This window comes from Lepidochelys olivacea (genome assembly GCF_965140295.1).
Source record: "Lepidochelys olivacea isolate rLepOli2 genome assembly, chromosome: 17".
NCBI classification, from domain to species: Eukaryota; Metazoa; Chordata; order Testudines; family Cheloniidae; genus Lepidochelys; species Lepidochelys olivacea.
In genome coordinates, this window is record NC_140427.1 from 729,824 (window position 1) to 744,068 (window position 14,245).

The 14,245-nt window shown below is 45.3% G+C and overlaps 1 protein-coding gene across 1 annotated transcript in view; it reads right to left on the reverse strand.

Moving 5' to 3' along the window:
- Window positions 1-1,739: 1,739 nt before the first annotated feature.
- RTN4RL1 (reticulon 4 receptor like 1) overlaps window positions 1,740-14,245 on the reverse strand; it is a 66,744-nt gene continuing 54,238 nt past the window's right edge. The window contains exon 2 of the mRNA XM_084650876.1: window positions 1,740-4,767. Coding sequence (XP_084507002.1) covers window positions 3,404-4,767 — 1,364 coding nt within the window. The 3' untranslated portion in view covers window positions 1,740-3,403. The remainder of the gene's footprint in view (window positions 4,768-14,245) is intronic.

The window sequence follows — 14,245 nt, forward strand, 5'->3', positions numbered from 1 at the left end:
CTCTTGATAAATTGGTCCAATGTTTAATTACCTTCACTGTAAAAAAATGTGTGCCTTATTTCTAGCCTGAACTTGTCTGGCTTCAGCTTCCAGCTATTGGGTCTTGTTATGCCTTTGTCTGCTAGATTGAAGAGCCCTCTACTATGAGATGTAGTGGTGGTTCTTCAGGGGAAGAGATGGTGCTGAACTGGCACAGAAGTCTTCACAATGTATGAAGATGTTTGACAAGGTGGAGCCAGATACAAACTCTTAACATAGGCGAGGGGATGTAAATTGGGTGGGTGGAGAGCTGTCTCAAAAGAGCAAACAAGGGGCTGTGGCAGAACTGTTTCATTCAAAGAGCAGTGAATGTGGAATTGGGTATGGAGGGCAGACATCAAAGCAAGCAGAATAAATGAGTTTATGCTCAAGCAGATGTGGCCATAGAGAGAGAGTGGGTACAGAGCAGACAGTAATAAAGGGAGGGTGAGAGACTCCCACAGCCATAATGGACCAAGTGTTTTTTCCTGTCTAGTGACTTTTTTATGTCTTAGTTTTGTTTTTTGAACAGCATCCTTGATTGCCAGGAGTCAGAGCACTTGGTTGACAAAGGATGTAATACACAATGGAATTGCCTTCCAGAGGCCACATGTACATCTTAGAGGGAAAAGATACTAAAAATACAATTATGGTTTTGGACCAGGCATAGTCTGTTCTAATATAATTCATCGCAGAATCCTTGATGCCTGCCGCACCCAAATCATTTACAAATCATTAGCATCTCTTATGCTGACATTTCTCTTCTATATTATAGGAGTTACATGGAGACTTAAAAAAAATTAATGAAGTGCTTCTCTTCTTCATTCTCCCACTGAGAGCTTTGATTTCCAGCATATGAAACAAAATAACCAACATAACATTCTGAGACTTCTACGGGACAGTGCTAGATGCATTCAGCTGCTATTGGTTATAGCGTGTAGGACGTGAGGGAGCTATTTCAGTTCACAGATTATTTGTTCTGGCTGCATTGGACGTCCCTTTAGTGGAGGTTTAGCGCTCTGTAGACAGAAAAGTTTGGATAGGTGCGGGAACAGAGAGGACTAGATGAGTAACCTATTTTTCCCTCTTCCTGGGACTGTTCCTGTCATTACCCAGGAACTTTGTTCTAAAAAATATATGCTCAGCCCCCCCCCCCCTCTTTGAAAGGCATCCCAGCTCCTGTGCCTCTTCAAGTGTGTGAGGAAAGCAGGAGACTCTGCACTTGTTTATTAAATCTCTAGATGCCTGACTTCAGGACTGAATGGTGAATCCTTGGAACTGCATAGACATTTTTTTCTCCCAGAACAATTTGATTCAGGGGTTTCTCTTTCCAGTTCCAGGGACTTCTATGAACATCTCTACCCAAAAGAGGCCTACTATATTTAATAGGAAGTTCTCACTACTGAAGTTTAAATAGCCGCCCCACGCACACTCGCACCAAACATCTCAGGTGGAGGGCAGGCTGATGATAACAGGGTACCCTGCAGTAAGATGCCCCCAGAAGGATAGATATGGAACATGAGTTATCCCTAGTAGGCTAACGATTTAGAGAACAGGAATTTTCCTGAGGTTTCAGTAGTCAGTGCATCCTTGCTCAACCAGTTGGTTACATGCTAGAAAATGAGCTGTTTCCTTAGCACTGTTGTCCGGCTCCAAACATCAGCTACAGGCCAGACATGTGTCACTGCAGCTGGAGTATTGTTAGGAAATGAAAAACAGGCTTTGCTTGTCCAAGATAATTTTATTTCCCTCTTTTCATTAACTTCAGTGTTTGTTTCTTCTCACATATCCACTCTGACAGGGAATTAATGTGTGCTGTTTGTGTTACATCTAGACATCATCTCTGGCCAATAACACTGCCATCTCCACCATATACCAGCCTGAACCAGACCAGAACTCACGACCCCCTTCCCCGGCACTCCATCTTCAGGGTTACTGCCAGTGGGTCAGGACAGAGGTTCGATGGGCAGGCAGACCTGCTCTTTCTACCCCTCCCTTCCACGGCTCCCTTTGTATGGCTGCCTTATACATTTTTTTTCTATCATGGATGAAAGTCCTGGGCACTCTGTTCCTTACAGGTGCTTATCAGATTCCCAGTTAATTGTTTGCAGCCCCTTTCTGAGTCTCCCATGATATCTGTTCCTTTTTAAGGAGCACTTGAGTGAAAACCTTAGGCCAGCTATAAAGGTCCTCACATGGCTAACACTGTTGGGAACTGCTTCTCACTCATGCTAGAAACATCTGCTCTGGCCTCATGGTGCTTTCTAGGAGACAGAGCTCTATAGCTGAGTGTGTTTGGTCTGAATGTTTCTAATTAATCCCTTTCTTCCTGGCATGTGACAGGTTAGAAATTAGGTCATAAGAGTGAGTTTTGGCTCTTCAGATATGGACTTTGTTACATTGCATACAAAAAATCCCCCCAAATCTAGTGCTCTAAATTGCTAAGAACATTGGTCCACTGCGGTTCCCCCGACACACGCTGAGCCTGATGGATGGCTGCCCTGCATCTGTAGGCGCTGCTGCCAGTTGTTTTCTAGAGAAAATCCTATGTTGTTCTTCTGCTATAAATGCAACAATACAATCCTTAAATCTGAAGATATAGTTTCCATATAGTTTATAAACATAAGACATACATATGGATAATTGAGGGGAAGGGAACCTGTGCATTTGTTTATTTTATATGTGAACACAGTTACAAAAAACACACCTTCTGCAGGAATCTCATTTCGTTTAAGTTTTAATATCCACCTCTAATAAGTCTTTCCTTTGGTAGTTGGCTACTCCTAGCCTAGCAGGCAAGCCCTGTTCTGCTATGTGCCTGAGATATACAGGGTTTTGAGATTGTCTTCCAAGAGAATTCTGGCCAGCTTTGGCCTGTGGGTTTGGAGCCAAAAGGGCTAAAATGTGGGAGAACCAATGTCCTTATTATACATTTTATAAGTGTCTTTGCACACCGTTTCAGATAAATGGTGTAGGCTTGATTGGTGATCATTTTTACAGCAATTATGTTCCCTTCAGTAATCACAGGGTCTTTCAGAGCTCTCTCAAATTAACAGGATTTCACATAGAGCACAGCTACTGTCCGTGTTTGTCCAGTTGTTATTAATGAAGGCTTAGCTCCTTTTTTGTTATGTTGGCTTTTCTGTAGGTGCTCAGTTGGGGCTGTTTGTGACAAGCATGTGATAATGCCTTTAATCCACTCCTGCTGTGCGCATTCTGTACAGTTCATGTTTATAATCCACTCATCCATGTATGGAGACCATTGAAAGCCTAAACAACATTCTTTCCTTCACAAGGCAAATCCTCCGTGTACGAAAAAAGAAGAAAAGAAACTCTGGTCCTTTGTAGATTGGTGGCAGTGCAGACACTATCAGTCACAGCCAGCTCAGCGTATTATGACCACTAACACCATTATAAAAACTAGACGAGAGGCCCTGATCACCGAGCTCCCAGCTGCCTGCTGTACTCCACTGGGGGGTCTGATGGGTGTCCGCCGGGTGCACTTACCCTTCCGCTTGGGTGGTGCTGTAGGCATCATGCCAAAGCTGAATTTGTGCTGGTAGTCAGGCACATAGTCCTGAGCTTCATGAATGCTTTTCCGTGGCCCCAGAGACACTGGCTTAGAGGTTCGGTTGCGGCTTTTGTGGCTGGTGCAGTTCTTGCTCGGCTTTCTGTAACCTGGATGTGAACCGGGAGGTGCTGCTGGTTGACTGCTGTGTAAACTGTGCTCAACCCCTCTCTCTTTATCCTTCTCCTTGGAGGAGTGGTGTGAGTGGTGGTCTTTGGAGGCTCCTCTGTCTGCTGTGGAGAAAGTGTGTGTTTTGATCTGATGGAGGGACTCAGACCCAGAACAGTTCCTGTAGTCCTCTGCTTTTAGCACCTTTAAGTCCTTGCCATGCATCTGCTCAGGAGACTCACAGATCACGCTGGAACTTGAACCTCTGAATCTGCGCAACCAATCCCAGAGTGACCTGGATTTGCAGTCACAGCTCCAAGGGTTGCCATTCAGCCTGAGAAACTCCAGGGCTCCCAGGTGGGCGAGGCATTCACCCTGGAGCTCAGAGAGGCTGTTATTGAACAGGAAAAGCGTGGTCAATCTTCGGAGATCATGAAAAGCACGTCTGTGGACCCACTGGAGTTGATTTTGGTGGATGAGTAACCTATCCAAGTTTATTAGTCCCCTAAATGTGTTCTGATGAAGGCTCCACAGCTTGTTTCCATGAAGAAAAAGATGGCTGAGGTTGACCAGGTCAACAAAAATATCATCCTGAAGGAACTCGATGTGGTTATCTTGTAGATAAAGATATTGTAGATTGTGGAGGCCACCAAATATCCCACTGGGTAAAGAGCTCAACCCACATTTGTACAGGTACAAGGCATGGAGCTTCACCAGCCCTTGGAAGGTCTCAGCTGCTAAAGCCCTTAAATAGCGATTATCCCCCAAATCCAGCTCTTCTAGATTAACAAACCCATCAAAGGTGTCTGGGTCTATGAAGGTGATGTTATTGGAATAGATCCACAAGGTGACCATGGATGGGCTAAAGTGACCTCGCAGAAGCAATGTGATCTGGTTGTTCTGGAGGAAAATCCTCTCGCTGTTTTCTGGTATCCCTTCTGGAATTGATACAAAGTTGTGGGCTTGGCAGCTGACAGTCATAGGTGATGGGTAACATACACAGTCAATGGGGCAGCATGCAGTGAAGTGAATCTCAAGCCCCAACAGCATCAGGAGCAGCTCCACATAACCCCCTGTTCAAAAAAGCAAGAGAACAAGGTCAGTTGAATTATGATGTCTCGTAAATCATTCAAAACCACCTGCCTAGTAATTATAGCTGTGAGGATTATTCCTAGTGAAAAACGTATCCAATTAACTCAACCACTTTTTCTGTCCATAAATTATCCACAAACAGATTGTGATGAGTAGGTTAGTTACTTGTAGTTGTCCAAACTTATTTCAGCCTATGGGGAGTTTGCCAACTGTTTGCTTTGATTATTCCCTAGTGGTTGTTTGTGGTGTGAGACTGGCCACCTTTATTACGTGGTGGTGTGGCTGCCCTCTGATTGGTCAACTAAAACTGTATAAATAGGGTAAACACTTGCAGTGCAAAGAGCGAGTTCCTTGCTTTGTGTCAAAACGCAGTATTCACCTGAAGCGCAATCATTCAAAATGTTCATTTGCTTAAAGCCCTCTTGTGTGGCAAAGCAAACAGAAAGGGTAGCAAGTGTGACAAAAGTGCTCACGAATAACTCTTCGCACTGTTCATCCAGCTCTTCTAGTCCTAATGAGAGACAGTGTCCGAGCTCCCTTCAGTTATACCAAAAGGAATGAGGGATTTCCCCAACTCAGGCTGCTTTGTACACACGAGGCATCTGATTTACAGAAGCACTGAGTGTTTGTATTCCCACTGATTCAGCTGGAATTTGGGTGCTCAGCACCTTTAGAAACCAGGCCTTAAATCTCTTGAAAGGAAAGGACACTCTAATTAGAATAGTCCTTTTTTTACTGAGTTGTAACATTCGAGGTCTTTTAAACAGCAACATACATATTTAAAGAACAAGAGACTCTCAGGAAATATGATTTTATCAGCAGTCAGTGGAGAAGGTGCTGAGTTGAAAACTAAATTTGGAAGTGGGTGCTTAAACATATTTAAATAGATCTCCTGTGGTGTAACATATTACAGCTTCTGATACCACACAAAGTACTTCTGATCAGGGCTTTATTACAGCAGAGAATAAAGGTGGGTTTTTTTGTTGGTTTTTTTTGTCTTTTTTTTTTTTTTTTTTAAAGAGCAGTAACTATCATTCCCTGTGGTCAGCCTTTGTATTGCTAGCCTCACCATCTTGTGCATTTCCTTCTCACACTCCTATCTTCCTGCTTTCTTTCAGGTCATCCCCTCTCAAACTCACTGCACCAGGCTCTCATTTCTCATTCAGATTCCACTTCTTCTGTTGCATCCACACTCACCCATGTCTAATACATTCTGCGTTGGACGTAGCAGGAAACGGGCGTCAGATCAGAGTAGCATACAGCTGCACGTGCCACCTGTCAATTAAACCCTAGCATGCCAAATGGATTATAATATTCCTAAACAGCCTGGAAAGAGAAGTTCACCAGTGTCTGTGCCAGGCTACCACAAGACAATCCTGTGTCATTCTGGGCCATCTGGGCTTTTATGAGCCCCTTTTCCAGCACTCAGAAATGAATCTAGGGTTCAGTATTTAGACCACATGTTGGGAAGAAAGTAGAAACTTCCCTGTTTTTGATTCTGTTACTTTAAAAGTGTAATTCTTCAGTTGGCTTCTCGTGTAGTGTGAGATATCACTACGTAGCTAATTGTGAGTGACCTGTCCATCTGGTTCCATTCTTTGAATGCAAAGTTATATTTTTAGAATGATTGCACCACAAAGACTGTCAATAAATCACCAGCAAAGGACACGTATATTTGAAAGCGCTGTTAATAAAAATTACTATGCCTTAAAGTAGTTTGGCCACACAGTCAGATTCCTGTATAATGAGGGTAGCAGAACTTCTGTTGAGTCATGCCCTTCAAAAGTTTCAGGTTTGCATTTGCAGATGTGGGTGGTTTCCCATTTTTGCACCACTGCCAGAGAAGGGCCTTGTGTCAGGAATACCTAATACATAAAAAATGTATGATTATTGATGTTTGTTATTAGAAGCATTTTTGAAGTCACTAACATGACATCTGGCTTTGCTGTTGTGTGTTTGATTTCAAGAGGGAGAGGATTCTGGCCCCTTTAGACCTACTCATTGTAAGTCTCCTCACACTGACTTTGACCTCTTAGTGGTCCTTGCCCATCAAGGAACCATCTCCACAATCAGCAGTGGCAGCTGTGGTCTCAAAAACGCTGATACCCAAAAGTGCCAGTCACTAAGTCCTTCCCATTCCCAACTGTGAACATGTAAGAAAAACAACACTTTGCACGTGGTTATAAAAATAGGGTTGAGCACTTTTCATCCATGGATCAAAAAGCACTTTACATGGGTGTATCAGTATCATTAATCCCATTTTACAGATAGGGAAGCTAAAGTACAGAGATTGATACTTGTTAGCAAAATCTCCCCAGGCACAGATCACTGGGATGTTGTCTCTTTACATGAAGCCAGTTATCACAAATGTCTAAACAGAAGGGCCTGAATCAATAAACCATCTCCCACGTCTGAGCAACATAGAGGAAGTGTGCGCAGTGCCCACCACCAACAGTTCAACATACTGTTCCATGACCCCTTCGTCACCATGATAACAGGATAGCTGATGAGAATGTGTAGGCTGGTAGAGGTCTTATGATTTGGGTGATTTACATGTACATGGTGATAATGACACAGGCGACGGTTATCAACACACAGTGACGATTGACACGTTGGGTCTGCTTCTTCCCTGCTCTGCACAGAGTGGGTGTGAAACCCCACTAATACCGAATGGCAGTGTTTCACACTCACTCTGCACAGTGTGAATGACTGCACAAACTGCAGGGCATGGGAGAATCAGGCTCCTGCTTGTAATTAACAAATGTGTGAGTTAATGTTGTCTGACATTACTATCTGAAGGTGAAATTTGTGTCTCAGGCTAAAATGGAAGGTGGTTATGCTATGGATTCCCAGGAGTACAATGGTGAAATTGCCACAGCGAGGAGTTTCTGTCTTTGTTCTGATATCCAGGCATGAAGGGAATTGTGTGGGGTTGGCAATGGACACAGTATAAATACCAACCTAAATGGATATTTTGGGTGAGGGGATTGGTAAAGCAGAAGAAAGAAGGCAACTCTCTAGTGACACCACACAATACTCTAGCCAAGGATGTGAGTAACTTCCGCCCATAAAATTTGCTGATTATCTACCTCTTTGAGGTGTTATGTTGAGGGATCGTCTCAGGTTTGGTCAGTGTGCGGGTTCTCTCTCATATAGGATGGCCCAATACCACTGGAGCTGAAATTTAGAACAAAAGCCCCGGTTCGCCCCGTAGTCTTCTCAATGCTGCCAGACTGGGGTGACGGGCAGTATGACTCTATTTGTATCATGTAGTCCTGAGCGTTTTAGTCCTCCTTGAGTTGGAAGGGGCATAGCTCAGCAAAACTGAGCCCCCCAGCCTTCCAAGAGCTTCTGTTTGGAAACCAGGGATCCCCACTGGGGAACTGTGGGCCCAGCCTGCTGTCCTCATTAGAGAGGCAGAAATTGATGAATGTGCTGAAAAATCTTCTATTATCTCCAGCACAAAGCTTTCAGTTTCATCCAGCCAAGGCTGGAGGCAGATGGAGTGTCATTGGTACATGCGTCAGAACTGACCAGGGAGGGAGAGTTTCAAAAGCTGAACAGAAAAATGCTGGTGAGAGCCTTTTAATTAATTGCGTTAAGAAGATACAGCACTGTTGACATTGGTAAAGATGCCAAGGATCCTGTTAGCACTTCACACTCCTGTTATTACACATGGGTAAGGCATTGTTTCCTTCCCACTCTCCCTTCATGGGGTCATTCTGCATTCATTTGGTTTTCACTGTGTTCTTACTGAGTGGAGTGAATTCACTGGGCTGTCCGAATTATTTCCCATGTAGCATCTTTCTAATGGGGCATTAATTAGGCATTAGTTAATGCCTGCTTGAAATTCTTTATCTTTGGACGTGTCCAGCTTGCAGTGTTACTTAGATCAGCCTTATACTCATTATTAGACTAACATCATTATAAATGTTCTTCGTTACCTGCTAGTTTCCAACATATCAGCCGTGTTATTGGCAGTGAAAATCACTCCTCCTGAATGCACTATTAACGAATGCGGACGGTCTTTACGCAGCACTGGATTACTGTTATACACTCTTACAGTGTTAGGGTTAGGCCTGAACTAGTGCTGGAGCTGAAGTGCTCAGAGGGATTTGGGTCCCAGGGGACAGAGTCTGTGCACTTATCCAGACAAAATGGATGTTTTTCTTCCTGCCCATTTTAGAACAGATTATCCCTGTGGTGGCACCAGCACAGGGATAGAGGGGAGGCTGCACAGGGAAAAGGGAAAATCCCCCACCTTGACCCTCCCCCCAAGGCCACCCCCATCTTTGCTATAGGTTCTCATCTGGGCTGAACATCCAGAATCTGGATTTGGGACTGGTGAATCTAGGTGTACATCTTTCGGCGGCAGCAGGGCAAATGCTTAGGGCTCAAATGGGCAGAAGAATGCTAATATGGATCAACAGCCATCAAGTGCCTGGCAGAGGACCCTTCTTGGACAACAGCAGGAGCCACATTGCCAAGTTAGCAGGTGCTGCAGGGCAGCTGCAGCACCCTTCAACCATTGAGCCTCGGCTCTCCATTGGGTAAAGACTGCGGCATCCTAGAGCATGCATCCTTCTACTACACACCGCAGGTTACACGTCAAACTATTCTGCATGGACAATCTAGGGCTGCAGGGGTCAGTGTGTCCCCCTGCGTTAGGGGGCTTTGTAGGGATCAGGTCCGCCTGCAGCATGCCCTGGATGCCCTTCGTGCTTGGGGTTACTGTAGAAGGTAGGGGAAGAGCAGGGGGAGCCAGTGCTGCACCAGGGCTGTGGGGGCTCCTGTGCCAGGATTTCCTTGCACATAAAGTAGGATATTTTAACTCTATTTCAGGAGATGGGCAGCAATATGTTGATTTGGGAATGTGAATTACTATTGTTAGTTATATTCATGAGACAGGCCAAGTCCTGAAATTGAGTTTAGGGAAAAAGTTGTTTATGCAAGAAGAAAGATCTCAGTTGATCTGCAGTGTAGTTGTAGCTGTGTCGGTCCCAGGCTATCCGAGGGACAAGGTGAGGTAATATCTTCTGTTAGCCCAGCTTCTGCTGGTGAGAGACCAGCTTTCGAGCCCCACAGAGCTCTTCTTCAGCTCTGTGCAAACACAAAAGCTGGTCTCTCGCCAATAGAAGTTGGTCCACTAGAAGATAGCTCCAACTGAGAGAGGCTGTTCTGCTTGACTCCCATGTTGATCTGTACTGCTGTAAAACCCCCTGTATGGCTACCACATAATATAAATAATATTTAATCAGAGCAGGATACAACTGGGGCCAAAGCCATCAGCATTATCAAGCAGGTAGAAGCTTGGTCATCACTCACTCCTGAGGCCAAATTCACGCCTGGTGCAACTCCGCAGACTGACTGTAATGGAGCTGCCCCAATAACACCCTGTTTCTATCAACCTAAGCTTCCTGCATCAAGCCCATGTGAGACAGAGGCACAAAGACGAGGCTAAAAACCCAGAGGGCATTTACTTTGAACCTTGGAAACTAACTCAGAATGTCACATTTGCACACTGGTAGATGGAAGTGTTTTTTCCTGCTAAAAAGCAAATCTGTTACAGAACGTTACAATTCCACGTGCTCTGCGAGAGGCCGCAAAGGGCAGACTGAGCAGCGGTGGCACCTTGGCCTGGGAAACAAGGAGTTACATTTCAGATCAGAGGTAGGATGTTTCAGCAAGTCAGTATCTCAGGTCACTAACCCCAGTCTATCTATGCTGTGTAGAGGAGAAAGCAAACAAACCTCTGCTAGATCAGCACACAGACTACATTTCCCAGCAACCACGGCTTTGTGTTTGGTCTCCACAGAGCAGCAACAGATGCCTCTTTGGGATGAGGGCAAAGGAACAGCCTTGCACCACACAACCCCCATTTCTCAAGGGGTGCGAGGCCTGCAGCTGCTGCTAGAAGGCCAGCAGCCTCCGCTCATTCACTCCCTGCAGCCATCTGTTTTCAGTGCCTGGATGCCAGCGCCAATTCTGGGAACGTGTGCTCTCTGTGTGGTGAGCCTGCTGCCGCTGCGATTCAGCCAGGGAGTGCCAGCCACCCATCCACCTTCATCATTTCCTGCAAACTGTGTCATAAATAACTGACAGATCCCAGCTGTTTAGAATTATGGTTTCTGATAGAGTGACAGCTGCTTCCAATCCCCTAGTAATCACTCCAGCAGTTCTGGAACATTTCAGGAACATAAAAATCATTGGAGATAATTTTGTTTTTGCCTAATTTGGTGAGGCAAGCTGTGATTTAATAGCTATTATGACCTCGAAGGCAGATGATGACCTGGAAGGCCACTGTCTCCACACAGCTTTGGGGGTAGGGTGCTAAGGGGGACCGTCAAAGTTATTCTGGGGGAAGGAGGGACAATAGGAAACCCCTTTTACCAACTGCTCAAAACTCTGCATTTTAGCACTGTTCTAACTTAGGTCCTTGTCCATTTACAAGTGAGAATTCTCTTCCCAGAGGCAGTAGCCCACAAGGGGATGCCGAAGGAACGTTGCTGTGGAAAACATTGGGAAGAAATGGTATAAAACAATGCATGTGGTGGAAATACCTTCTACAGAAGTCAGGAGAAGAACTGGGGTCATGACAACAGTTGTAGCCTAGTAACCTCCAGGATCCCTCAGCAACACCCCTATTCCATTCTGGTAACACCTGTGAGTCTCCCTTCAGTGAGCTCTGATGCTGCTTCAGTAACACAATTAAATATATGTGAATACAAAATAAACCTCCCCAGATGTAACAAGCACAAGAGTGAATTGGTGCATGGGATCATTATCGCCTCTCTGCACACATACATGCTTCCTCCTTCTTTAGTGTTGTTGGCTTGTACCCTCCCATCACACTGAGTTCCCCTGGCTCTAAAGTGAAATGCCTCCCATCCTGTGTTCCTGCAGCAGTCTCCTGTGCACCCAGAGTTCCTGAGTCTGTTTATTTGCTTGCTTGCTTGCACCAGTGCTATGAATGCTTTTCCCTGCTGTAAGTGACAACAGCTAAGCCTTCTGGGGTGCATTACTGTTAGTCCAGTAAATGAAAAAGAAGCAGATTCAAGAGCTCTGAGGACATTAGTGGTGGTTCTGGCAGGAGGCACCAACAGGAAAGAAATTCTATTGAACAGCAGGAGAGAGACTGACTTTGCTCGTGGGTATGGGGTAGCTCAAGCTGCATTGGGCACATACCCCCACCGCCTGTGCGTTACCTTTGGGAATAGCCTGCTTGGAGTTTGCCTGAAGGTAAAACCATTTCCTCTGCAAATCTTAATGTGGACAGACTCCTGTGGTCAACAGTATGCCTGGGACATGTAATCTAGGCACAAGTTCCAGGGTCCCCCTGCAGATGGGGTGGAGGAGGCATTTACCCTCCTCTCCCCTTCTCAGGGTCAAACCCAAGGTCTTTGGGAAGTTTTTGGAACTTGCACATTTCCTCTTATTGCCATTTTAAACCAGAGGCCTATAAATTTCTTAGTGTAATAATGCAAAAATCAATAGCTCTCTTTGGAACAATAGTTTTATCTTTCATTTCAGCAGGGCCCAATGCCTCCCCACAGACTCCATCCCTCTGAATCAGACACATTACTAACATGGGAGAGTGTGTGGGCTGCTGCCCCTCACCACATATGGGGGCTTCTCAGTGATGTGGGACTTATTTATTTATTCCCAGTGCTGTAAAATTCTAGGACAATATAGGACAGGTTCTTCTGAAGGGAGCGGTCTTATGCTCAGTCTCTTCTCTGACATTCAGCCCAAACATGAATGCTTCAGGCTTTCTGTGCCAGCCCAGGGGCTCCTAATAGCTCAGGGATCCCAGAGTCTCCACTCTGAACTCCCTGCCTTTGAAAAAAGCACAGGTTGCATGTTACCGTGCCCCTCCAAGTGGCTTAGAGAAGTCAAGGAGAGGCGAGGCTGCCCATCTCATGTCCATGAAAATGCCTTTTTGCTCTCCTGGTTCAAACACCCTGACCAGCAGTCTAACCATGAAACAGAAGTTATATATTTGTACTGCAGGAACAGCTAGAGACCAGAGCTCCACTGTGCAGGATGCAATACAAAGAAATAACAAGGAGGTGGTCCCTGCCCCAATATTGCTTACAGTCTCAGTTTAAGATTAGAGACAGCAGCTGGATATGACAAACAGTGGCACAAGTTATCAGTGAGGCAATTTCAGTCAATGTGATAAGCAGCAGGCACAGCACAAGTGTAGCTGAAGCTTTTTCCTGCAAGATTTCAGTGCCACTGTACTCTGAATCCAGCTGAAATAAAATACAGCACCCTCAGCATACATTGCTAACACACTTTGAGCACAGAAATGCTAGTGGGAGAGAGCTCGTACGCTTGAGCCCTTCTGGGCACAACAAGGCCACTGCTGGGAGAAGGCTCACAGCTGTAATTCTCCTGGACATTGTCAAGGTGCTAACATAAAGAGCCTGCTGCCTCTAGACACATAGACAAAAAGAACAAAACATGCATTTCTGGAGGTGGGTGGCATAAATGTATCTGGTATATAAATGGAAGTCCAGTGTGCCTGGCACTGATTTTTTACATCTGGCATACTGGACAGGAACGTCTGGTCTCACTCACTTGTTTATTTTCCACTGTTTGCCATCACACTGGCTTGAAATATGCATTGAAAGGCAGGATTGTCTTTCACATATTCCTGGATGTGTGATCCTCAGAAACAAATTAGCACCGATTCACTTCTATATAGAGTGCAGCCATCAGGGAATCACTCCCAAATTCACAGTGAAAGAAAGCCATAATGCTTCCAGCACACTAATCCACTTGAAGAGCAGCTCCTGACCCCTCGCCTCATGCTGGGGGCTCCATTAGGAATGACAAACTGCATTGAAAAATAATAAATAACTACAGAAATTGACAAGGTGGCTGGAGGTCCAAAGGATTTGTACCCACATGTGGAACTCCCTGTTTAACTAGCACTCCTCTCTGTCCATGTGGCTCTGGCTCTCTCTCTCTCACTCTCTGTTCAAGCTAAAGTAAATAGAAAAAATAAACCCAGTGGCAGCAGTGGCTGTGGGATTGGAAACTCAGATACGGAAACTTGTTTAATTTAAATACGTGTATCAGTACTAATGTAAGCAGAGAATGGAGGGAATGCAAACGGTTTTTTCTTCATCTAGTCTGCTCTCTTCATTTAACCCCATTTTGGAATACACCTTCTGCTACAAGGGTGCACTTGTGAGAACAGAGAGACGACTTCAGTCAATGCAGCGTACAGATAGTGCTTACTCCGCCCCTGGCTTCAACAGCAGCCCTGATGGCCTTACAGGCTAAAGGTTGGTGCTGAGCAATCAGACTCCATCCGTATGAGAAGCTGGCCAGCTGGTTGGGGGCAGAATGGGACTGGGAGGCACATCTCCACCTGTGCTCACTCCAGTGAACGCCTTCCCCTGGAAAAGCTGCGGTGGAGCCCACTGCAGCTCTCAGACTCATCCCGTC